Here is a 25,397-nt window from a genome sequence, read left to right as displayed (position 1 = left end):
AATGTTAACATCTCTTCCATTTGGAACCATGTATCTTTATGAGGCATCTTTTCAACTATGAAAGCTAATAAAATCAGGTATTTAAATAACTATACACAATTCCTTTATTACTACATATATTAAATAATTATATTTCACCTATGAGACTGCAAGCTAATTAAAAGTGGAGACTTGTCTTCATCTTTGTAACCCAGAACTTTGACTAAGACATAGAGCAAATAGTTATGTAATAAATACTGTGAATAACCAAAAATATAAGCACGTACATTAAAATGAAAATATGTACACAGATACATACATACATATATATGTAATAGTGTAATGTCTGGTTAGGTAAGCAAAATGTTACCTAAAATGGGCTTGACCCAAATCACAATGTTTCCACACCAATTTAATGGTGTTTAATGGCTCAACTTGTAATTATGACTTCCTTTTTTTTTTTAATTATGACTTTCTTAATTAGCATATGTTCTCCTAAACGAAGATATGAGTTGCCCTATACAATACATGAGAATCTCTGCTTTCAAAGTGAATATCAGTGATAAAAGGAATGAATATATAAAATCAACAAACAGTAAAGCAAAACCAGTAGAAGAACTTCTGTGACAAATCTATGAATTAATGACCCGGCACAAATGAAACAAAGTATTAAAAATTAGATTTTCAAAATAACAAATTAGAAATAAAACCCAAATAACAGTATATTTATTTTAGGACTCAGTTTATATACACTAATCTCATGAAGAATGTGATGGCTACTTAGCATAATTTTCACCATGGTATAAATTTTCCTTTCATGCTATATTAAACAAAATTTAACAATAAATTATATAATTATTAATATAAATACTTCCCAATAATAAATTACACTCAGTCCTCTATCGTAAAGAAGCCCACATTACAATTTTATTTGAAAAAAATTTAGAAAAATAATATTCTATTAGCATCTTTAATTCTAATTGAATCTTTAAAATAGAAAAATAAAATAAAAGAGAACACAAAAGCTGTTCGCAAAAAACGAATTAGGATCCCATGTATGTGTGTGTATGTGTATTCACTGATATAATAAATTGCTAAAGGTTACAGTAATTACTATACTAACTACATTCAGAGAAAAATTTTACCTTATAAAAGCTGAGGTACAAAATGATTAAGTGAAACTTAAACTGAATTTTATGGATGATATCTACCAATCTTGTGTGCCCAAACGATATCTAGGGTCTTTTTTCTTAAACTGTATAGAAGGCAGTATGGAGCTGAAGAATATAAACTGTACAAAATGGAAGGTATGTTTAAAAAAAAAGTAGTACTTCTATAGCAAATGGTACCACTATTTTTCTTTTTCAGAAACATTTTACATCCTGGAAAACTTTCTCCCTCATTCTCAAGTTTATAGTTATGTTAATCATGTAAGTGTGATGATATCTAAAAATGTATCCATGTCCTATTGATTGTTCTCTAATAGTGCTTAAGAAGAAAAAAACAACTATACTACTTAAAAGATCAAATAAATAAATAAAACAAAATGAAATAAAATAAAATTTAAAAAGCCAAATTTAGAAGCCAAACTATCCCACTGATACCTACCTCCTGGAAATGCCATTAGCCAGACATTTATGGCTACAGGATTTGGAGGATAGGGGTGATGAAGTTGGGGACAAGTTGAGAGGGGCAATCAAACTGTTGATGATCTCAGTCAACTGTGCACTCTGCAAAAAAACAATTAACCTTTACTACTGCTAAGCAAGAAATGTGAGTTAGGTCTCACACCTTTAGTGAATGTTTATATTTTAGTAAATATTTTAACCTACAAAGATGATTTATACTACTACTAATTTTTCCACTTATTATAAATAAATCTACATGTTAAAGTACTCCTCCATTTCTATATCCATTTTCATTACAGTTCCTTTATCTACTCATCCTATCCTCTTAAAACATTTGAATTTAGCTAAGAGCATCTACATAATATTTTCTTTAAGGCAGCCAAGTTAATAATAAAATCGTAGCTATAATTTACTACTATGTGCCAGGCACTACACAAAGCACTAAACACAGATTATTTCTTATCTTCATAACCAACCTACAAAGTAGTTAATATTAGAAATACTGGTATTATTATTAAAATCAATTACAGCTAAGGAAATTGAAGCAAAAAAAGATTAAGCAGCTTGAATAAGGATTATAAAGTTGGTAAGAAATGGAGCTAGGATTCAGATTCAGGCTTGAATCCAATGCCACACTGTTTCTCAATATTTCTCCTAACTCAAAAATATCAGGTTTGTTTAGGGACTCAAAATTTTCATTGATCCTTATTTCAAACTTAAATATACAAAATATATTTGTAATACATAATAAATATTAAACTTATCAAATTATTCTCAAAACAACCTATAACAATTATAATAAACATAGGCCACATCAGTGGAAACAGTATGTTTCTACAAAAGAATGACAACTATTTTCATTACATACACAATCTATGTTTATTATAGAAAAAAGGGAAAGTACTGAAAGGCTTAAAAAAGGAAAAGAAAGTCACCTGTACTCATATTACACAGAGAAAAACCACTGTTAATATCTTGGTATATATCCATCCTTCTAGACTAAGTTTTTTGAGATGTGAGCATGAGTGTATACAAAATGCATATATACACACACACACACTTCTAACTAAATCATGTCACATCAATTTTCTAAAACCTGGTTTTCTCACTTAATAATGTATGATTTTATTTTTTTAAATATGTAGTACTATTTCACCATTTTTATTAATTGAAAGACAGTCCAATGACGAGCAGTTTTGTTAGAAAAAAGATATTCCAATCCTAGTATAAATGAGTTATCATCCTATGGCTGTGTACCAGTATTTTATATATTTAAATAATCTTAATTATATCAATGTTATAAGACTCATCATATACTACATATTTTAATTGTATTTAATGGCAAATGGCAAACCTTATAACTAATATCCCAAGTAGATGCACAGGTTTATTTGAATAGTCTATAAAACTGATTAAAAGTCATTTCATGCCACTCACATCTTACTCTTCCATCACATTACCTGTTTTTCTATGTTGCGAAGAAGAAGTGTAGGGCTACTTGGTGACATTTCAAAATCTTGTTCTGGTAAAGGATCTTGACTCTCTTGGGGAATCTGGGGATTCCCTGTAGTATTTAATGAAGCTGCTTGGTCAGCAAATTGTATTTGTTTTTTCAAAATGTCTTTTGGAAGTTGACATTCTTCTAGGATCACTATCCCCTAGGCAAACAGCAATTAAAGAGTTGAAATGAAAACAAATTGACTGCTAAATCAACTTTAATGTTACAATGCACTTGAAACCATGCTTCTTATTATCACCTGGAAATCAGAAAGTACACTTGAAAGTAGAGTCTAACTGTAAAAAATTGGCTGATTTAAAACATGTGTAGCTAAAACAACATCTATGTCTGATGGGTTAGGCTTGTAAAATATTGTCATAAATTGTATATACGCAGTTATTTTTCTTCTTACTGGTTTTAATTATTGGCAGTAAAAGCATGATACATTTAAAATAAAGGCTTATATGCAGAATATGAACATTTCACACTGAAATTTAGAATACTTCCTTATATAATCTTCAGATATTTTGGTCACTAGCATTTCCATTTGAATACTCCCAGTTTCATAAATTAAAATACCAAACTTACAAACATCCAAACAACATTCTGACTTTATACTAAACTGCTTTCAGAGCACTCAGGAGTTCCAGCTCTGTTGCTGCCAGCCAGCAACCATGGGCAGGACTGCACTATTGAGAAGTATTCTCTAGGCCAGTTAAATTGTTGCTTACAAGGTAGATGAGTTAATAATAAAGACACAAGTTTTCAACTGTGATGGGGTATTTTCTCAAATGTAAATAACTAGAGGAAAGAGTAGGGATCTAGCTGCCTGTTCTCCCTACCATTCACACACACACACACACACACTCTCTCTCTCTCTCTCTCTCTCTCTCTCTCTCTCTCTCTCTCACAACTGGCTTGCTAAATATTCTCCCATATTCCCCAGAGTCTTCACTCCAACTGTTCTTACCATTATGCCCCTCAAGGGCAATGAAGACAGAAGAGAAAAAAGGAAAAATAATGCACAGATATGATCTTAATAGTTTCATTATCAGTTCTTACAGTAAAACTTTTTTCCCTCCCTACCCCTTCTACCACTTTTCCCCCTGCAAAGAATTATATGCATTTTCATATAATGTATAATGTATATGTGTGTGTGTATATATATATATGGTTATTTTGCAAAACGTTAATAAGCTCCTAATAGGCTAGTTGGAAAGGTATTAAATACCTATGTGGCTAAAATATTATATTCTTGTAATGAAAAATAGAATGTTTTAGTCTATTTTTCATTACAAGCGTAGAGTATTTTAAGATGGGACAAATTTAAAAACTGGTATCGGCCAGCTTATATCATATACAAGTGCTATTTATAGGATGGAAACTGCCTATAAATTATAATGTTATAGATGAGTAGTTTGTTTGTTCTTAAGATTTTATTTACTTATTTGACAGAGAGCAAGACAGCGAGAGAGGAACACAAGCAGGAGGAGTGGGAGAGGGAGAAGCAGGCTTCCCGCCAAGCAGGGAGCCCAATGCAGGGCTCGATCCCAGGACCCTGGGATCATGACCTGAGCCGAAGGCAGATGCTTAACGACTAAGCCACCCAGGTGCCCCAGATGAGTAGTTTTAATTTACACTATAATTTAGAGAATATATCACTTTAGCATGAACATATTCAGGTATGGCATCAAACACACATTATTATTTTGTAGTAATATATTACCACCGATGTGTGGTAAAAGTAACAAAAAAGTTATTGTTGTTATAATTTTAACCTTCACTTATAACTGTGCTAGTAACTTTTACAAAAAGAAGGAGATCCAACTGTTGATTCCATCTCAATGACTATTTTCCTAGAATGCACAAATATGGCTGTCAGGAAATCTAAAGAAATATATTTTTTAAAAAATTTTGTTTCATTTGATATTTTAAAACTTAAAGTAGACTTGGGGCATCTGGGTGGCGTAGTCGTTAAGCGTACGACTCTTGGTTTCGGCTCAGGTCATGATCTCAGGGTTATGAGATCAAGTCCCATGTCCTGCTCTGCTTAAGACTCTTTCTTCTTCTCCCTCTGCCCCTCCCACCTATGCTCTCTATCAAATAAATATTTTTAAAAAGTTAAAGTAGACTTGATGGATATAATATCATCAATCTCAAAAGCTCTTGGAAGTATCTGAAATGTCCATTCAAAATGTGTACAAGTATCTCACTAGACTTTTCAACAGTATCTGCTTGCAAAATAAATACAAGTTTTCATCATATCAATTTAGCTATAATTCCATTTGGTTTGATTATTTTATTTTATGGGCCAGGCTGCTATGAATTCAGCCTGGTTTCATAACCCTTCCTAATAATCTTGTACATACCAAAAAACTGATTCTGAATTTCAAAAGGTCAATTTTCAAACCTTTAGACTACTATCTTTTTTAGAAGTAGGAGGCCTGCTACAGTTAGTTCAATGAAAAGTAGTATTTTAAAAATGGAACCAGGAAGACATTCATAATCAAGTTCATAATCTATTTTTTTTCTCCTTAAACTCTCACAAATGGCCAAGAATAGAGTAAAAAGGGAAAAAGATTAAACCCTTTAAAGACACTACAGAGACAGTTTCAGTTCTTAAAAATCAAGAAAAGAATATATGTGTGTTGGGTCACCATGATGTACACTTAAACATCTTACAATTTTGTCAGTCATACCTGAATAAAGCTGAATTAAAAAAAAAAACTCAGGAAGAATAGCCTATTCATAGATAAACAAGGTAAATAACAAAGACATGAAAATTTTTTAGTAAGATGAGTTTCAATAACTGAGACAAATGAAAACTCTAGCATAAGATGAAAGCAAGTCAACTGCTCCAGAGAAGACAACTGTTTCTGATAATAACACTAAAGAGATCCTTACCCCACTCCCAGGGTCCTCACAGAGAAGACACAGCATAAAAAAATAAACAATTACCTCAGCAACACCTTCAGTATTTATATAAAGTCACCAAAGCTAATTTTTTTAAAAAATTTAAATGCAAGACGCCTGGGTGGCTCAGTCAGTTAAGAGTCTGCCTTTGGGGCGCCTGGGTGGCTCAGTTGGTTAAGCGACTGCCTTCGGCTCAGGTCATGATCCTGGAGTCCCGGGATCGAGTTCCGCATCGGGCTCCCTGCTCAGCGGGGAGCCTGCTTCTCCCTCTGACCCTCCCAGCTCTCATGTGCTCTCTCTCTCTCTCCCTCTCATTCTCTCTCAAAATAAATAAACAAATCTTAAAAAAAAAAAAAAAGAGTCTGCCTTTGGCTCAGGTCATGATGCAAGGGTCCTGGAACAGGCTCCTTGCTCAGTGGGGAGCCTGCTTCTCCTTCTGCCTGCCACTACCCCCCACCCTGCTTGTGCTCATACACTCCCTCTCTCTCTCTGGTAAATAAATAAAATCTTTTTTAAAAAAGAATCAAATCTTAAATTTTAAATACACAAAATTACAATTTGAAATGTAGAAGACCCTATCACAAGGTAACAAAAGAAATCTAAAAGAGAAACCATTTAATATAGGATAGCCAGCTTCTCAATCAAAAACAACTATTTTAATATTTTTCTGAAAGTGACAAGAGGCTATATTTTCTTAGTGAAAACTGAAGCAAAGAAAAGGAGAAACATCGAAGTTGTAATGTGTTGGCAAAGCGTTGGAAGAACAAGGAAGGAATGTTGTTAACATGGGTTTTCTTTTCTCTAAAAATTTTAGCAAAAGTTAGACGACCCCAATATGTCATAGAAGGAGCAAATGACAGCTTAAAAACCCAAAACATGTAGATCTACTAGTAGATCGACTCAGTGTTTCCTGACCAGTGTTACCAAGTAGCACTTATTTAAACAGGATATTTACAAAAGAACATCTCTCAATCTCTTTCCCTTTCCCGTATCTCTAATTTAACTGAGAAGAAAGGATTTTTTTTTAACTTTCAAGATAAGTTAAATAGAAAGGTCATTCAAGATAACATTAACTACACTTCTCAATTTTTTAATTACAATAACTCAAGAAGCTAGAAGAGAAAAGAAAGTGCTATTTTCTCTCTTCGGTATAGTAGTTCAACTAAACTGCACATAAATAAGCAATTAAACATCGTGATTAATTCCCAAGAAATGTAAGGAGAAACTACTAAAATAAAGAAATACTGTAATGACATTTTCCATAAAGTAAACATAATGTGATTCTTAAGAAAACAGAGGTCCAGATACACATCTAGCCTGAACCAAGAAAAATGTAAGGCCATATAAATTATTACTGGGAAGTTTAGATTTCTTTCCTAAAAATAATTTATTCCCCAGATGTTATATAAACATACAAAATTTTTAAAATGTTTTAAAAAAGTATATCGCAGTGTTTAGAACACACAAGTCATAAAATACAAAGCAGACTGTGTAGATTCAATATAAAACTTAGTCATCAATTTAACTAGGAATCCACTTTCCTGGAAATTTCCAAATTGTTTTAAACTTGACTTGTTTTGAGAAGTGTACTATTAAAAACACTGTGATATTATATCCTTTAAAGTAAATGATCAGAGAGGAGAAATTACCTGGTGATCCTGAAAGAACTAGGAAATCACTACAACTAAAGGCTTCACTGAAGACAGTTAAAAATGAGAAACAGTAACTACTTCCATCAGGAAATTATTCTTGAACAGAGTTCCCTCAAATCCAACAGACAGAACAGGTAAACCTAAGGTTTTATGTCTATCCTTCTATCCACCTTCCTACAGACATCACCACCAAATTCTACAATTCATTCCTTCCTAGTTTCCTCTCCCCATCCTTACAAAACTCATACTTTCCACTCCTTTGAATACCATTCTACTTTGTCATTCCCAAAACATATTATGTTGTTTCATGTCTTCAAACCTTCAAGGAATGCCCTTTTCCAGTTCCATTGGTTCATCAACAAACTATTATTTATCTTCCAAAATTATACTGAGGCATCACCTCTTTTACTGATGTCTTCTCTGACCTGCTAACCCCTAAAATAAGTTATGTATTCTCTCTATGCCACTTCTATATCTTATTAAAAACATGTTATCATTGCACCTATTTCATTATATTACAATTAATAATTTACATGGTCTATCTCCCCTACCAGAATATAAACTCATAACTGTGCCTAAAACTTATCTTTATTTATGTGCAGATCCTAGGTAATGTTGGGCTAACCACATGGATAACCATATGATTATGAACTCTGATTCCTTTCCTTCTCAGCTTTTTCTTTTCAGACCAATCACCATCAACCTTAGAATATTATCTCCATTATGTCCAGTTTCATGATGTAGAATATACTTTTTCATAAAAACAAAGTTACAAAAAGATCTTTAGCAATATTTAAATTAAATAGTATTTCATGGGATTGTAATGAGAACTCTTTATAGTATTGCTTCAAAAGGAAAATGTACTTTGAGTTCCAAGCAAACAGCCTATAATTTGGGGGAAACAGTATGTCTTTAACCTAGGAAAATCCCATGTTAAATTTCCGGTTTAATTCTGGTTGGAATTAAAACAATATTTATTTGTGTAATCATTTGCTTACTTTCACTCCCATTTGACTTAAGCCCTAAAAATGTAGCAACTCTGTGGGTTTTGTTCACCACTGTATACCTTAAGCACATATTATGCTAACAACTATATGTGAAAGGAAAAATGGGAAAGAGTGAAGGAAAGGAGGAGGGAAGGCAGAAAATAAGACAGGAACGAGAGATAAATGAATTTTATTTAAAAACTGCTACAATATAATAACATAACTTTTTAACTGCCATTTCTACTGAATAATTCCAAACCTCTACCTTCCTATAAACCTGCCTTCTCCAAAAACTCTTACTTTCAACTTTTTAGAGCATCTCAATATGAGTATCTGATAGAACTTTTAAGTCAGTGTGTGAGAAAGCTTATTTTTATCAACTTTCCTATAAAATAAGCACTTTTTTCCTTCTATAGAAACAGCAGGTAAATAAGAAGAGAGATAGTGGTGATGTTTACACAACCATATATTTGTCAAAATTCAGTGAATTGCTAAAAATACGTCTTCTGAGAACAAGATAAACAAAATAAAGATAAATCCATAATTAGACCTATTAGTAAAAAAATGTAGAACATCAAATAAACAAAAATAATTTTTTAAGTTACCAGATAGAAAAGACAAAGTACTTACAAAGGGAAAGCAATTCTACTGACAGTAGACTGCTCATCAGTATTAAACAAAACAATGAAATAGGATCTTTAAAAGGCAAAATAACCATCAAATTAGAATTTTATATTGACCTAAAGTATCACTGAAGAGTGAGGGTAAAATAAAGGTATTTTGAGACATAAACTACTAAAAAATGTATTTCAGCAAAATGTAAACCAAGAGAGAAAAGGTAGTGTAGAGGAGACTGCAAACTTCCCAATACCCACTTTCCTCTTCTTTTTACAACAAAACTCCACTCCTACTGGAGTTCTAGCTATGCATACAACTTCTCATTGTAAGGCTGTATTATTCACCTCTCCTTCCTGCAGATATGTGCCTAAATTTGGGTCAATGAGTGTGACACAAAGTAGTACAATTTCCAAGTCACCTCCCATCCCACCTAAAGACAAACTATGTTACACTTTTCTCCCTTTCCCAGGGGCCGGAATGAGGGAATGACTACAACCCTGTTTAATAGTGCAGTCAACAATTACCCTAGAGGACAACAAAGCAGCAGAAGAGAAAAAAACCAGTTGCTCCACCAGCCTGTATTCACTCCCTCACTTTTGAAGTGTTATGTACCTTAATAAAGCAGCAATATTTGGGAGTTTCTTTGTTATAGCAGCTTAACCTGTAAACTAACTTTATAGGTAGAACACAAGAACAGTAAGCACATTTTTTTTTTAAAGATTTTATATATTTATTTGAGAAAGAGAGAACGAGCGGTGGGGAGGGAAAGAGGGGGAGAGAGAGAGAGAGAGAGAGAAGCAGACTCCCTGCTGAGCAGGGAGCCTGGATGCAGGGCTAGATCCCAGGACCCCAGGATCATGACCTGAGCCAAAGGAAGATGTATGACTGAGCCACCCAGGCGTCCCAGTAAGCACATTTTTAATAAAATTAGTTAGAAATATAATTATTGACTATAAAAAAAGGAACTAGATTGTAGTAGATCTATTCAATGAGTAGTTAGAAAGTATTAGAATCCATGTTTTAAGTAAAAAAGAGTATAGAAATACTGAGTACTTTTTAGTCATTGTTAGGATTACTTTTAATTAAGAAGTATATTAAAAGTTAGGAGTAACAAAGAATAAAACTATAATGAATAGCTACTAAACCAGCAGAGGGAAAAGAACGAAGCAAATTCTACCAATCCAACAAGAGAGGTAAAAAAACAAGCCTTATGTGGTGTCTGGGTGGCTCAGTTTGTTAAGCATCTGACTTCAGCTCAGGTCACAATCCCAGGGTCCTGGGACTGAGCCCCACATCGGGCTCCCTGCTCAGCGGGGAGCCTGCTTCTCCCTCCCCCTCTGCCGCTCCCCGTTTGTGCTCTCTCTGTCAAATAAATAAATAAAATCTTAAAAAAAAAAAAGACATAAATACAAAGAGAGGAGAATAAGGGCAAATAAAAAATAATCAGCGGTGATTTTTTAATCTAGCTATTTAGTTTATAAAAAGAAATACCTAGAATAAAAAATTTGTATCTATTAAAGGGCAATCCTTCAAAAAGTAATTAGCAAAAACTAACAGAATTACCAGAAAAAAACTGAAAAATTCATGATGGGGGAAATTTTAACAAATGTATATCATAAATGGAAAGATCTAGAGGTATAAACATATAACAGATATATATAATAAAGTCAACAAATCTAATAAACAAAGAATTCTATACTGAACACATAAAGAACATGCATTCTTTTCTGTTACATATACTAAGATAATGAAAAGGCAAGCTACAACATGAGAGATTTGTAACATTTATAACTAACCAAGAATAGTCTCCAAAATTTAAAAAGAATTCACAGACACACATCTCCACCAGCCATAGCCTTTTCCCCACCCCACCAAAAACAGTGAATATAAAAGGTAGTTAATTCTTAGGCAAAAAACATTTGGTGATCAATTATGCTGAGGCCCAATTCTCAATACTAAGGAACAATTAAATTAAAACAATAATAAAATAATACTTCATACTCATTACACTGGAAAATTAAAAGGTCAAAAATTATGAAATGTTGGCAAGAATGTGGAAAAACAGGAGTTCTCATGCACTGCCAATGGGAATATTAACTATCCAATCACATCAGTAAGTATAGGAAAGCTGAAGACAGCCAGGCCTAAGATCCATCATTTCCACTTTTAGGCATATACCAAGAACCCTCCATGGGGCGCCTGCCTGGCTTAGTGGGTAGAGCAAACAACTCTTGATCTCAGGGTCATGAGTTCAGGCCCCACGTGGGGCATGGAGCCTATTTAATTAAAAAAAAATTATACTCCAATTAAAAAAAAATAATCTCCACAGTTCACAAAGAAACACAAAAAAGATAGTCATTACAGTATTGTTTTTACTAGCATAAAACTAAACAGTGTATGTCTACCAGTAGAAAAGAGAAGAGATAAACATTGCATTGTATTCATACAATTCCATCTCATTCATACAATTAAATAACATACAGGACCTATAAAATTTATGCTGAGCAAAAACAAGGAAGTCACAAAAGAGTTTGTAGTGTATATGTCATTAATACAGACTGTAAAATCATGGAAAAATAAATACTAGTTGTAGACACAGACAGACATCTATCTATGTGCCAAGAGTATAAAAACATACATAAATATAATAAATATCAAAACATGCTAGAATCAAAATAGTGGCTACAGTGGCATGCAGAAAGAGAATGGGATCAGGAAGGATTATATAAGTGCCTCAACTGTACAGATAATGCTTTATTACTCTAAAACGTAAACCCAAATAGTAAAAATTTAACACTTGATAAATTTGGAGGTGGAAACAAAGGTGTTCATTATATTGCTTTCTAGAGCTTTTTATGTGTTTATAATTTTTCTTAAAACAAAACCTCTAAGGGGATTCAATAAAATACACTCAGAATTTCTCACATATGTTAAAATAAATGCCATCGAAGTAGAAGTTTATAAAAGGGTACCTAATTTCTATTAATTGGAATCCAATGAAGAAGCTCTGAACTCAAGTATGATAAAATGACCTTATAATAAATACAAAGACATTACAATGACAGCTTCAATTTACAGCAATTGATATATAAAAAATGTTAATATTAACTACATTTTTATAAAGCCTTGTAACAATTACTTTGTGTGGAGAGATGAGAAACTAAAACTGTAATAATTTTTTAAAAAATACAAGAATACAAACAATACCTTGGATGCACGAATCTGCCTGTGAACATCCGTTAGTTGTTGGATTTTGTATTCGAGCTCTGAAATCTGGGCTTGAAGCCACGTCCATCTGCTGCCAACTCTAGCTCTGTCTACAAGCCACTTCCATTCAGTACTACAGTCACTGTGAACGAGACAAACATTGTTAGTCAAAGAACAAAGGCAATCAAGTTTTCACAGACTACTTAATAAATTCCTTGACTCCTGTCATATAATCCTAATTCCTTTATACAACATCTAATTATATGAAAGAAGAATCTGATATCAACTCTTATCAAAGAAAAACATTTAACTTCCTTATCTTTCTAACGGATAAACACTTGTTTTTATTGTTACGTATCCAGTAATAATCTCCTCTGCTACTTAACATTTTATTAATATGTACAAGGGCTGAAATAGGAGTGGGCCAGCAAAGAAACAGGAATGATACTACTAACTCCACGTAAAAACTGTTACATGAAGCTTCTATATGTAAGAAGTATTGGGTAAGTCATTTGAACTGTGCTAGATCTAAATCTATGTAATAAACCAGAATACTCAATTTTATTATATGCAAATTTTCATTTGTTAAAACAGTAGTCACTGTTAGCTAATTAAATCCCTAAAATCAATTTAAAAATATTGTCAAAAAATATCGAATATATGAGTGCTCTACCTTTCAAAGAAGTATACCAAATGTATGTCTTGAAATGTTTATTAAGATAAACAGCTTGTTAAAACCTGATTTCCAGGGGCGCCTGGGTGGCTCAGTTTGTTACAAGTCTGCCTTCGGCTCAGGTAGTAATCCTGGAATCCTGGGATCAAGCCCCGCATCAGGCTCCTGATCATCGGGGAGCCAGCCTGTCCCTCTGCCTTGCTCGTGCTCTCTCTCCCTCTCTCTCAAATAAATAAATAAAATCTTCAAAAAAAAAAAAGGGGAGGTGATGCCTAGGCGGCTCAGTCGTTAAGCGTCTAGAGCCTTTGGCTCAGATCAAGATCCCAGGGTCCTGGGGTCGAGTCCCACATAGGGAATCCTTGCTCAGCAGGGAATCTGCTTCTCCTTCTGCCTGCCACTCCCCCTGCTTGTGCTCTCTCTCTCTGACAAGTTAAAAAATAATAATAAAAAAAAAAATTAAAAAAAAAAACCGGATTCCCAGGATTCACAGCCCAAAGATAGAAAGAATTTAAATAAAGACTTTTCTGTCATGCATATTTGAAAATAAGGGTTGAACCCTACTCCTCTATCTTTTGGCAAGGGTACCACTCTAATCCATAGTTTGTGAGATTACAAATTAATTACTTTATGAAAATATTCTAACCATTCCAACTAGAAAACAGTTATTTGGAATAACTAATTAAGAGCTTCAGATTACAAAAGAAAATATGACAGAAACTGAAGGTATAAATGAAAACCAATAAATACTTAATGGCAGAACACAAACTTTATGAAAAACTTGTCTAAAAATTACATTTACTGTCAAAACCCATAGAATGTACAACACCAAGAGTGAATCCTCACCTAAAGCATGCACTTTAAGTGATAACAATTTGTCAATGTAGGTTCATAGATTGTTACAAATGCACTACTCTAGTATGCAGTATATTGATAGTGGGGGAGGTTCTATCAGTGAAGGGGGTATATGGGAACTCTGCATTTTCTGCTTAATTTTGCTATGAACCTAAAACTGTTCTTAATAAAAAGTTTATTAATTTTACACATTTAACCATAATTGAATGTCTCCCATACAAACTTTAGCTAGAGAAAACTTATCCTAAAAGGTAATTTACTGGGGTGCCTGGCTGGCTCAGTTGATAAAGCATGTGATTCTTGATCTTGAGGTTGTGAGTTTGAGCCCCACATTGGGTGTGGAGATTACTTAAAAATATTGTTTTTTAAATAAAATAAATAAAAATAAAAAAATAAAAGATCATTTGTTGTGATGAGCACTGGCTATTGTGCTGAATCACTAAACTGCACATCTGAAATAACTAATACACTGTATGTTAACTAACTGGAATTTAAATAAAAACTTACAAAAATAAAAGATCACTTGTTAGAGAAACAGAATAAATTACTATAACTTTACTATATAGAATATATTCATTGTAATAGGATTTTACATTAAATCAATGTCCCTAAGAGCTATTTTTGTTTGTTTGTTTGTTTTAATATATTATTTATCCATTTGAGAGAGCATGAGCAGGGTGGGGGGCAGCAGAGGGAGAGGGAGAAGCAGACTACCTGAGCAGGGAGCCCCATGTGGGACTTGATCCCAGGACCCTAGGATCATGATCCGAGGTGAAGGCAGACGCATAACCAACTGAGCCACCCAGGTACCCCAAGAGATACTTTTGTTAAGATTCTAATTGCACACAATATGATTGAGGAGACCTTCATACAAGTTAAGAATTCTCTTAGTATTACTATGTATTCAGTTTATAGTCATTATTGTGCTTTTTAAATTTGACACAGTTTTAAATCATATTTTCATAGTTATGAAAATGATAGAAGAGAATGTCTATTCAAAATAATATTAAAATGGAGGGGCACCTGGCCAGCTCAGTCAGAGGAGCATGCAACTCTTGATCTCAGGTTTTGAGTTCAAGGTGCACGATGGGTGTAGAGATTACATAAATAAACTTCAAAAAAATAATATGAGCTCTTCCCTTCTGTGGCCACTGTTGAAGTGCCAGCAGCCAAAATGAAGTTCAATCCCTTTGTGACTTCTGACAGGACCAAGAGGCATTTCAATGCATCTTCCCACATTTGCAGGAAGATTATGTCTTCCCCTCTTCCCAAAACGCTGAGACAGAAATACAATATTTGATCCACCCAAAAGGATGAAGTAAAGGCTGTGTGAGGACACTACAAAGGTCAGCAAATGGGCAAAGTCGTCCAGGTTTACAGGAAGAAATATGTCATCTACATTGAATAAGTATAAGAAGAAGGCAAACGGCACAACTGTCCAAGTGGGCACTCACCCTAGCAAGGTGGTTATCACTAAACTAAAACTGGACAAAGACTACAAAAAGATCCTTGAACGTACAGCCAAATCTCACCAAGTAGGAAAGGAAAAGGGCAAATACAAGGAAGAAACAATTGAGAAGATGCAGGAATAAAGTAATCTTATATACAACTTTAAATAAAAACTGTTAAGTGGTTGGGTGGCTCAGCTGGTGAAGCATCTGCTTTCGGCTCAGGTCATGATCCCAGGGTCCTAGGATCAAGCCCTGTGTTGGGCTCCCTGCTCAGCAATGGGTCTGCTTCTCCTGCTCCCTCTGCCCCCACTCACCCCTGTGCACGCATTCTCTCTCTCAAATAAATAAAATCTTTAAATAAAGAAATAAATACTGTTAAAATGAAAAACTATTAAAATAGTAATATCCATTCTTCATAGATAATATTTAATAACACTAACTGCCAATCATGAAATTAGTGATAAAGGCAAGGGCCATGGCACATAGCAGTTGTACAGGTTAATGGTAAAGTGTTGGATTTTATGCAAAAAGGAAGTCTTTATTTTTTTAAAGATTCCAATCATTTATTTCACAGAGAGAGAGAGCATAAGTAGGGGGAGCGGCAGGCAGGCAGAGGGAGAGGGAGAAGCAGGCTCCCCGCTGAGCAAGGAGCCCGACTGGGGGCTCAATCCCAGGACCCCGGGATCAGGACCTGAGCCGAAGGCAGCCGCCCAACCAAATGAGCCACCCAGGTGTCCCAAAAAGGAAGTTATTATCAAGACATTAACAAAAAATTTTTTCCCAAGCACTCTGGCTACTAGGTAGAGAAAGCATTATAGTGGGATATAAGAAGAAATAAGGAAATCAATTAGGATGCAAACAGAGTAATCTGTGTGTGGTACAGATAACTGTGATCTCCAAATATGTCATGTGCTATCCTGTATTTCCCAGCCTTCCTTGCACTGAGGTTGGAGCTATGTGACTAATTCTGACCAATGGGTTGTGAGCAAAAGTGACCTAGTCATTTCCAGTCCATCAGACAACCTGCAAAGCCACTAGTGCAGACAGTGTAGCTACAAGATGTGTGGGGATCACAGCCCAAACCACACTGGCTTTTATGTAAGCCACAGCAAACCTTGGCTCGTTAAACCACTGAGATTAGAAGGTTAATTTGTTACTCTAGAGCCCAATCTGACTAAAACGCTGAATAAGAAAAAATGAAAATGGCATGAACTAAGAAGGGAGGGTAAGTTAAAGAAGAGATGAAGAGGATGGGTTCAAGGTTCACTTTAAAGCTGAAAGGACTTGGCAGAAGTATGGTGTGGGAATAAGTATGGGGAAATCAAAGATGATCTTAAACATTCTTTCATTAACTTCTGTTCCAGTTGAAAACTTGCCCTATAATATGCAATTTTGCTTGATGGTCAAACCTCATGATTAGCTAAAAAACAAAACAAAAAAAAGTTATGGAGCTCATCTTATTGTACTTCTAGTAAAAATATTCTGATAGTGAAATTGTCCACAAAAATGATTTTCATGTTCATATAGTACATTAAATTATACTATCACAGGGAAAAAAAGTAATATCAGATTAGATTTAAATAAACTAAGTAATCCGAGGGCTTTGTAATATTTGAAATGAATTTTCTGTAAAGGATACCTTATCCTATATTTTAATAGGACTGAATAAAATCTGTTTGCATATTCTGTCAGTCCACATCCTTGCTTGTTTGTAGTCACCACTTAACTTGCTGAATAAAGTAAGTACAGGCTATTTAGATCAAGTGGTTAATTTTAAGCACAATTTCTTTTGATACTAACTTCTGGTCAACATCATGAACCTACATCCCTGCTTTAACCCTGAAATACAGTTCCCAAAATAAGATAGAGCTTTCTAATATTACATCTTAAAACACCAAGATTAAAGAGACATATTAATTTTGCCTTTAATATAAAGATTAACTTACTAGTAATAATGAATCAACTATTATAAAAAAAATCAAAAAAGAAGATCCACTTGTGAAAAATGACAATCCCAAGGAAAGCCCAAGAAAAATATAAGGTTTGGGTGTGCCTGGGTGGCTCAGGTATGGTCCCAGGGTCCTGGGATGGAGCACTGCATCAGGCTCCCTGCTCAGCGGGGAGCCTGCTTCTCCCTCTCCCACTCCCCCTGCTTGTGTTCCCTCTCGCTGTGTCTCTGTCAAATAAATAAATAAAATCTTTAAAAAAAAAAAAGAAAAGAAAAATATAAGGTTTGTCCTTAATTACATTAAACTGAGCCAAACTTCACTACTGGTATTTGCTCACCTAGAAAGAGCTTACCTTTCCCTGGAATTTGATTCCTTCGGACTAGGGTTTAGCAAATATTTTCTGTAAAGAGGCAGACGGTAAATATTTTAGGCTTCGTGGCCAACCTGGTCTCTTTAAAATAACTACCCAACTCTGCCATTATAGCATGAGAGCAGCCATAAACGAATGGGTGTGACAGTGTTTTGTAAATTGTTTACAAAAACAGGCAAAGGGTAATTTTGAGAACAAAGAATAAAGCTGGAGGATCACAATCCCAGATTTCAACCTATACTATAAAGCAATAGAAATCAAAAAAGCATGGTTTTGGCACAAAAATAGACACATAACTCAACAGGACAGAATAGGGTCCAGAAATAAACCCGTGCATATATGATCAATTAATCTATGACAAAAGAAGCAAGAATTTACAATGGGGAAAAGACAGTCTCTTTAATAAATGGTATTGGGGAAACTATACAGCTACAGGCAATAGAATGAAACTGGACAATTTTTTTTTAAGATTTTATTTATTTATTTGACAGAGACACAGCGAGAGAGGGAACAGAAGCAGGGGGACTGAGAGAAGGAGAAGCAGGCTTCCCGCTAAGCAGGGAGCCTGATGCGAGGCTCGATCCCAGGACCCTAGGATCATGACCAGAGCCAAAGGCAGACACTTAACGACTGAGCCACCCAGGTGCCCCAAACTGGACCATTTTCTTACATCACACACAAAAATAAACTCAAAATGGATTAAAAACTTAAATATAAGACCTGAAAACATAAAATTCTTAAAAGAAAACACAGCCAGTAATCTCTTGGTCACTGGACTTAACATTTTTCTGGATATGTTTCCTCAGGTAAAGGTGACAAAAGCAAATATTGCATTGGGACTACATCAAACTAAGAACTTTTGCATAATAAAGGAAACCATCAACAAAACAAAAAGGCAACCTACCAAATGGGAGAGGATATTTGCAAATGATACAACTGAAAAGGGGTTAATGTTCAAAATATATAAGGAATTCATAAAACTCAATACCAAGAAACTAATAATCAGATTTAAAAATGGGCAAAGGACCTCAATAGACATTTTTTTCAAAGAAGCCATACAAATAGTCAACAGATATATGAAAAGATGCTCAATATCACTAATCATAAGGGAAATGCAAATCAAAACCACAATGAGATACCACCTCTCACCAGTCAGAATGGCTAGTATCAAAAAGACAAGAATAAATGTTGGTGAGAATATGGAGAAAAGGAAACTCTCATGCACTGTTGGTAAGAATGTAAACTGGTGCAGCCACAATGAAAAATAGTATGGAGGTTCTTCAAAAAATTAAAAATTGAATGATCCAGTAGTTCCACTGCCAGGTATTTACCAAAGAAAATAAAAACACTAAATCAAAAAGATATACGCACCCCTATATTTACTATAGCATTATTTACAATAGCCAAGATAAGGAAGCAATCTAAGTGTCCACTGATAGGTGAATAAATATGTCACTGTCACACACACACACACACACACACACACACACACACACGGAGGAATATTACTCAGCCATAAAAAAGAACAAAATCTTGCCATTTTGAAAACACAGATAGAGCTAGAGGGTATTATACTAAGTGAAATAAGTCAGGTAGAGAAAGGCAGATACCATATGATTTCACTTATATGTAGAATCTAAAAAAGAAGTTAACAAACAAAAACAGAAACAGACTAATACAGAGAACAAACTGGTGGTTGCCAGAGCGGAGGAGGCTGGAGGGATGGGGAGAATAGGTTAAGGGGATTAAGAGTACAAATTTCCAGTTCTAAAATAAACGAATCATAAAAAAGGGTACAACATAGGGAATATAGTCAATAATATTGTAATAACTTTGTATGGTGACAGATGGTAACAACACTTACCAATGGTGAGCACTGCATAATGTATAAAATTGTGGAACCACTATGTTGTACACCTGAAACTAATGTAACATTGTTCATCAACTATACTTCAATTAAAAAAAATAAAAATTGGGGCGCCTGGGTGGCTCAGTTGGTTAAACGACTGCCTTCAGCTCAGGTCATGATCCTAGAGTCCTGGGATCGAGTCCCGCATCGGGCTCCCTGCTCAAGGGGAGTCTGCTTCTCCCTCTGACCCCCCCCTCATGTGCTCTCTCTCTCTCTCTCTCTCTCACAAATAAATAAAATCTTTAAAAATAAATAAATAAAAATTTTTTAAAAAAGAAAGTAACAGGCAATGGGCCAGCCTTGGTACATGGACCTCAGTTTTCCAATTCCTGATGTAGAGGGTATTTTTACATGCTTCCTATGCTTCCCAAGGGATTATGACTTCCTTTAATTATCTGTTCAAATCTTTGGCTCATATTTAATTGGGTTATCTTTTTATTGATATAAGGCCTGTGTCAGACTATGTGTATTTGAAATATTTGTAATTCCCAGTCTATAGCTTGCCTTTCATTTTCCTAATGGTGTCTTTTGAGCAAAAAAGATTCTAATCTCGATGAAGCCCAATTTATCAAACTTTCCTTTTATGGATATTTTTATGTCCTAAGAGATCTTTGCCTAACACAAAGTCATATTTTATTCATGAGTCTAAAAGTTCAAGGAGTTTCAGAGTTTTGGCTTTTAGATCTATAATCCAATTCAAAGATAATTTCTGTGTATGTGTGAGATAAGAATTCAGATTCCTGGGGGGTGGGGCGGTATTGAGTTCCTGAACCATTTGTTGAAAGATTCCATTATCCTTTAGTAGAAAAAAACAAACAAACAAAAAACAACAACAAAAAAACACCAAAAACCAAAACCAAAACCTTATTCTTGAACAGGTAAAAGACTATATGAATACTACATTTAACTATGTTAACTATGCTTTTTAAACCCTTGCATAACAGGGGCACTTAAGTGGCTCGGTCGTTTAAGGGTGGGACTCTTGATATTGGCTCAGGTCAATATCTCAGAGTTGTGGGATCGAGCTCCATGACAGACTCTGCACTTAGTGTGGAGTCTGCTTCTTTTTCTTTGCCCCTTCTCCTGCTCGCACTCTCTCTCTAAAATTAATAAATCTTTAAAGAAAATAAATAAAATAAAAAACCTTGCATAACATCAAACATTGACAGCTAGGGACATATAAATAAAGGAAATAAATGACATTTTAACTAACCCATATGGGGCCTTAAAGGAATGCAAAAACCAACTAACTGCTTCTCCATAACCGGCAACAAAAAATGTTATTTCAAGAATCTCTCTTAAGAGTTCTAAGCCACACAATTGAGAACAAACCTAGGAGCAAAAGTTAAGATTAATTCCCACCCAAATGTACTGTTTTAGGTGGTCTCAAGGTAGCAGTCATCAAATGCAGGAGAGTTGGATGGTCTGAGGAAAATAGTAAATTAACTAGCCTGTAGGCTCAACAACTATGAACAAATGAGATCTTTAGCTGTGATGTTTTCACATATAACTGACTAGAGGCAAACAGAATGGAAATCCACATTTTTGAGGGAACTCTAGTAGCAAAAAATACCACAAACCTAACATCCTCTACCTGGGAAGCCCAAATCTGCACTAACAGGAAGCAAAGGGAAAATGCAGTACAGCCTCCACTTCAGGGTACACTCTCCAACATTCATTGCAGATATAAACTCAAAGGATAATAGATAAGGAATAATTCCCGAAGAGTAAAGTCAAGAGACTATGGAGGACAAAGGACAAAGCCAAATTAGGATTCTACCAAGACCTTGCTGCACTTCCAGAAAAAGATGTCTCACTAATTACTGTTAGGACCTCTTCATGTGTATCTCATTTTTTTCCCCAGTGGGAGTTTTTATTGTAGCTTTCCTGTCTTTACTGCTATGTCTATGTATACATACAAGAAACAAGAGGTTAAGAGGGTTGGAAAACCTGTCTATTCATTTATAGGTCACCACATCATAATGAACGATATCGAGACCTGACTGAAAGGACATTACTCCACCTATTGAATACGACTTTGAATTGTCATCCTTGAGGAATGGATGTGTTTTCTCTATGAGAAGGGAGTGTATGGCTATTTGGGTGGCCAAAGAGGCAAACTGAACAGACTGCTTATTTTCCCTCATTATCTAGTCTCCTCTTTTTTGATAAAAGAACCCATTCAGTTTTAGCCGAGCTCATGGTAGCTCATATTTCCCAGTCTCACCAGCAATTAGTTGTGAGTATGTCACCAGGTCCCTGACAATCAGATGTGAGCCAAACTAATGCATGCAACCTCTGGTCTTGACATTAAAAAATGTTTGTGTGTTAAAACCAGATGAACAACTGGTAAATGAATTTCAACAGTGCAGGCAAGGGCAACATTCTAGGGGCGCCTAGGTGGCTCAGTTGTTAAGCATCTGCCTTCGGCTCGGGTCATGATCCCAGGGTCCTGGGATCGAGCCCCGCATCGGGCTCCCTGCTCAGCGGGAAGCCTGCTTCTCCCTCTCCCACTCCTCCCACTTGTGTTCCCTCTCTCACTGTGTCTCTCTCTGTCAAATAAATAAATAAAATCTTTAAAAAAAAAAAAAAAGAATTCTACATTTTAAACCTGCAACTACAAATCTCAATCTGCCCAGAAGAAGAAGCACATCTTTCTTTTGCACAAAACGGGCTAGTGATCGTCTTGCAAGCTACTATGATGGGCACTGAAAAGAAATGAGATAAAAAATGATCAGACTACCCTCGTTACTCAAAGTGAGTACCACAAAACTATAATTGAGTACAGATATTTCTGTTCGGGAAAATAAAAATAGCTGAACTTATGGAGAAAACAGAATTAGAGCCAGACAACTCAAAATCAATGGAATTTTAAAATCTGAGTTCTAACAAAATAACAATCCTTATAAAAATATTAGTGCAGTTTTGTATCAAGAATAAGTCAGTCCACCCTTTAAAGTTTCATATCCTGGAGCTCATACTTCTTTTGATGTGGGTCCTTAAAGACATTCACTTCTAATAGAGACCAGTTTTTTTTTTAAAGATTTTATTTATTTATTTGACAGAGAGAGGCACAGCGAGAGAGGGAACACAAGCAGGGGGAGTGGGAGAGGGAGAGGCAGGCTTCTCGCTGAGCAGGGAGCCCAACCTGGGGCTCGATCCCAGGACCCTGGGATCATGACCTGAGCCGAAGGCAGACGTTTAACGATTGAGCCACCCAGGTACCCTGAGACCAGTTTAATAGAAATTAAAAATATCATCTAGAGATAGCCTTCTTCATCAATAATTTCTTTTAAACACAAGGGAACTATCTTCACAACTTCTGCAAAGCAACTTGCAACTTCTTCAGATCTTTTAACATAGAATATTTTAAGCCAATAAACTAGCAACTTACTGCACTATAGGAAGGTACTTTTACAAAATTTTTGGCATTTTTCTTATACCACTAAGGATTTCTCTTTAGTTGTGAAAGGCTTGCCCCTGATCATTCCAAAACATTAACGTGTTTGAAGTGGTTGAAAAAAAACCCACATCAAATTTGTCATTATACTGACATCATTCGCCTACATACCAAATGTTAAAAGAAGTTTTTCAGAAAGAAAAAGAAAATTACACAGGTCAGAAACAGATCTACATAAAGAGAGAAAAAACACTGGAGAATAAGTGAAGATAAAATACTTTTATTTTTCTTACACTTAATGGATCTAACAGGTAACAAACCTGTTCAAAACAGTAATAGCAACAATTTAATAGATTATGAATGTGCTCATGCATATGTGTATGCTTATATATGCCTATATATGCTATGTATGAGTGAAAGGAATAACAGAAGTGATACAAAAAATGAGAGGAAAGAATTAGGATTATTTTGTCATTATAAGGTACCTACAGGGTTATTTGAAAGAAAACTTGGATTAACTATAAATGTAACCACTAAAAAGAGGGCATTTTTTTAAGATTTATTAATTTGAGAGAGAGCGCATATGCGCATGTGAGCAGGGGGAGAGGGAGAGGGAGGAGGGAGAGAATCTTAAGCAGACTCCCCACTGAGTGTGGAGCTGACATAGGGCTCCTGTGCCGAACTCAAGAGTCGGATGCTTAACCAACTGCAACACCCAGGTGCATTACCACTAAAAAAAGTTTTTTAAAAAGTATAATTGATATTCTAAGAAAGGAAAAAAAGTGGAATCATAAAATGTTCAGTTAAAACCCAAAAGTCAGAAAAAGTGTGGAAGACAAAAATAGGCGCAAAGAACAAGGGCAACAAATAGAAAACAGTGACAAATATAGTAGAATATTAACCTACTACATCAGTAATCACTTTAAACATCAATGGTCTAACTATACCAATTAAAAGACAGTGGTTGTCAGAGTGGATCAAAAAACAAGACCTAACTATATGTTATCCATAAAAAACCAACTTTAATATAAAAACACATACAGATTGAAGAGATGGAGAAATTATGGCATGCTAACATGAACCAGAAGAAACCAGTAGTAGCTACATTAAGTTCAGAAGAGCAGACTTCAGAGCAAGAAAAGTCATCATGAATAAAGAGGGGGATCACAGTAAAATAAAAAGGTCTACCTCCAAGAAGATAACAATCTTTAATGTGTATGTGCCTAACAAAAGAGCATCAAACTATGTGAGGCAAAAACTGACAGAACTGCAATGAGAAATAAATGAATCCACTATGTTAGTTGAAGACTATAACACTCTATCAGAAATGCATGGATCCAACAGACAGAAAACCAGTAAGGATACAGCTGAACCATTCATCAACAAGACTTAACAGACATCGACAGCCTATGTCATGCAACAAGAGCAGATTACACATTTTTCTCAAGTTAACAAGGAACATAAAAGAAACTACATTCTGGGCCATAAAACAAACTTTAATTTTAAAAAACAGAAATCGGGTTGCCTGGCTGGCGCAGTTGGTTAAGCATCTGACTCTTGGTTTCAGCTGAGGTTGTGATCTCAGGGTGCTGAGATTGAGCCCTGAGTTCAGCTCCACGCTCGTGTGGAGTCCACTTGAGATTCTCTCTTCCTCTCCCTCTGTCTCTCATGCTTATGCTCTCTCTCTCAAATAAATAATCTTAAAAAAATAAAAAATAATGTCTGCTCTCAGACCACAATGGAATTAAATTAGAAATCAATAACAAACACAGGTGCCTGGCTGGTTCAGATGGAAAAGCATGTGTCTTTTGATCTCCAGGTCATGGGTTCAAGCCCCATGTTGGGTATAGAGATTACTAAAAAATAAATTAATAAACAAACAAACTAAAAACAAAAACACTGCTAACTGAAAAATCCCCCAAATACTTGAAGACTATACTATACACTTTTAAGTAATGCATGGGACAAAGAAGAAATCTGAAGATAAATTTTAAAATACTATGAGAGAAATGAAAATGCAAATATAAGCCACCAAAACTTGTAGGATGCAGTGAACAGTACTTATGGGGAACAGTAAGAGAAAGTTACAAAATGTATAGCATTAAATGCGTTGTTAGAAAACTTTTTAAAAATCTAAAACCAGGGGCACCTGGGTGGCTCAGTCGTTAAGCGTCTGCCTTCGGCTCAGGTCATGGTCTCAGGGTCCTGGGATCAAGCCCTGCATCAGGCTCCCTGCCAGGCGGGAAGCCTGCCTCTCCCTCTCCTACTCCCCCTGCTTGTGTTCCCTCTCTTGCTGTGTCTCTCTCTGTCAA

At 35.1% G+C, this 25,397-nt stretch overlaps 1 protein-coding gene and 1 pseudogene across 6 annotated transcripts in view; one reads left to right on the top strand and one right to left on the bottom strand.

Annotated features, from left to right (window-relative positions):
• Positions 1 to 25,397, bottom strand: part of KANSL1L (KAT8 regulatory NSL complex subunit 1 like) — a 137,168-nt gene that overhangs the window by 85,544 nt on the left and 26,227 nt on the right. For all 6 annotated transcript variants that reach the window (XM_028112223.2, XM_028112227.2, XM_028112226.2 and 3 more), the window contains exons 3-5: positions 12,482 to 12,623; positions 3,068 to 3,265; positions 1,588 to 1,709 (exon numbers count right to left, since the gene is read on the bottom strand). In XM_028112223.2, coding sequence (XP_027968024.1) covers positions 1,588 to 1,709; positions 3,068 to 3,265; positions 12,482 to 12,623 — 462 coding nt within the window. The remainder of the gene's footprint in view (positions 1 to 1,587; positions 1,710 to 3,067; positions 3,266 to 12,481; positions 12,624 to 25,397) is intronic.
• Positions 15,145 to 15,598, top strand: LOC114215991 (large ribosomal subunit protein uL24 pseudogene; annotated as a pseudogene).

Source organism: Eumetopias jubatus, unplaced genomic scaffold, assembly GCF_037043125.1.
Source record: "Eumetopias jubatus isolate StellerSeaLion01/CBP00866 unplaced genomic scaffold, mEumJub1_p1.0 scaffold_3, whole genome shotgun sequence".
Classification (NCBI taxonomy): Eukaryota; Metazoa; Chordata; class Mammalia; order Carnivora; family Otariidae; genus Eumetopias; species Eumetopias jubatus.
Note: the sequence above shows the minus strand (reverse complement) of the source record. Positions and strands in the feature narration are given on the sequence as shown.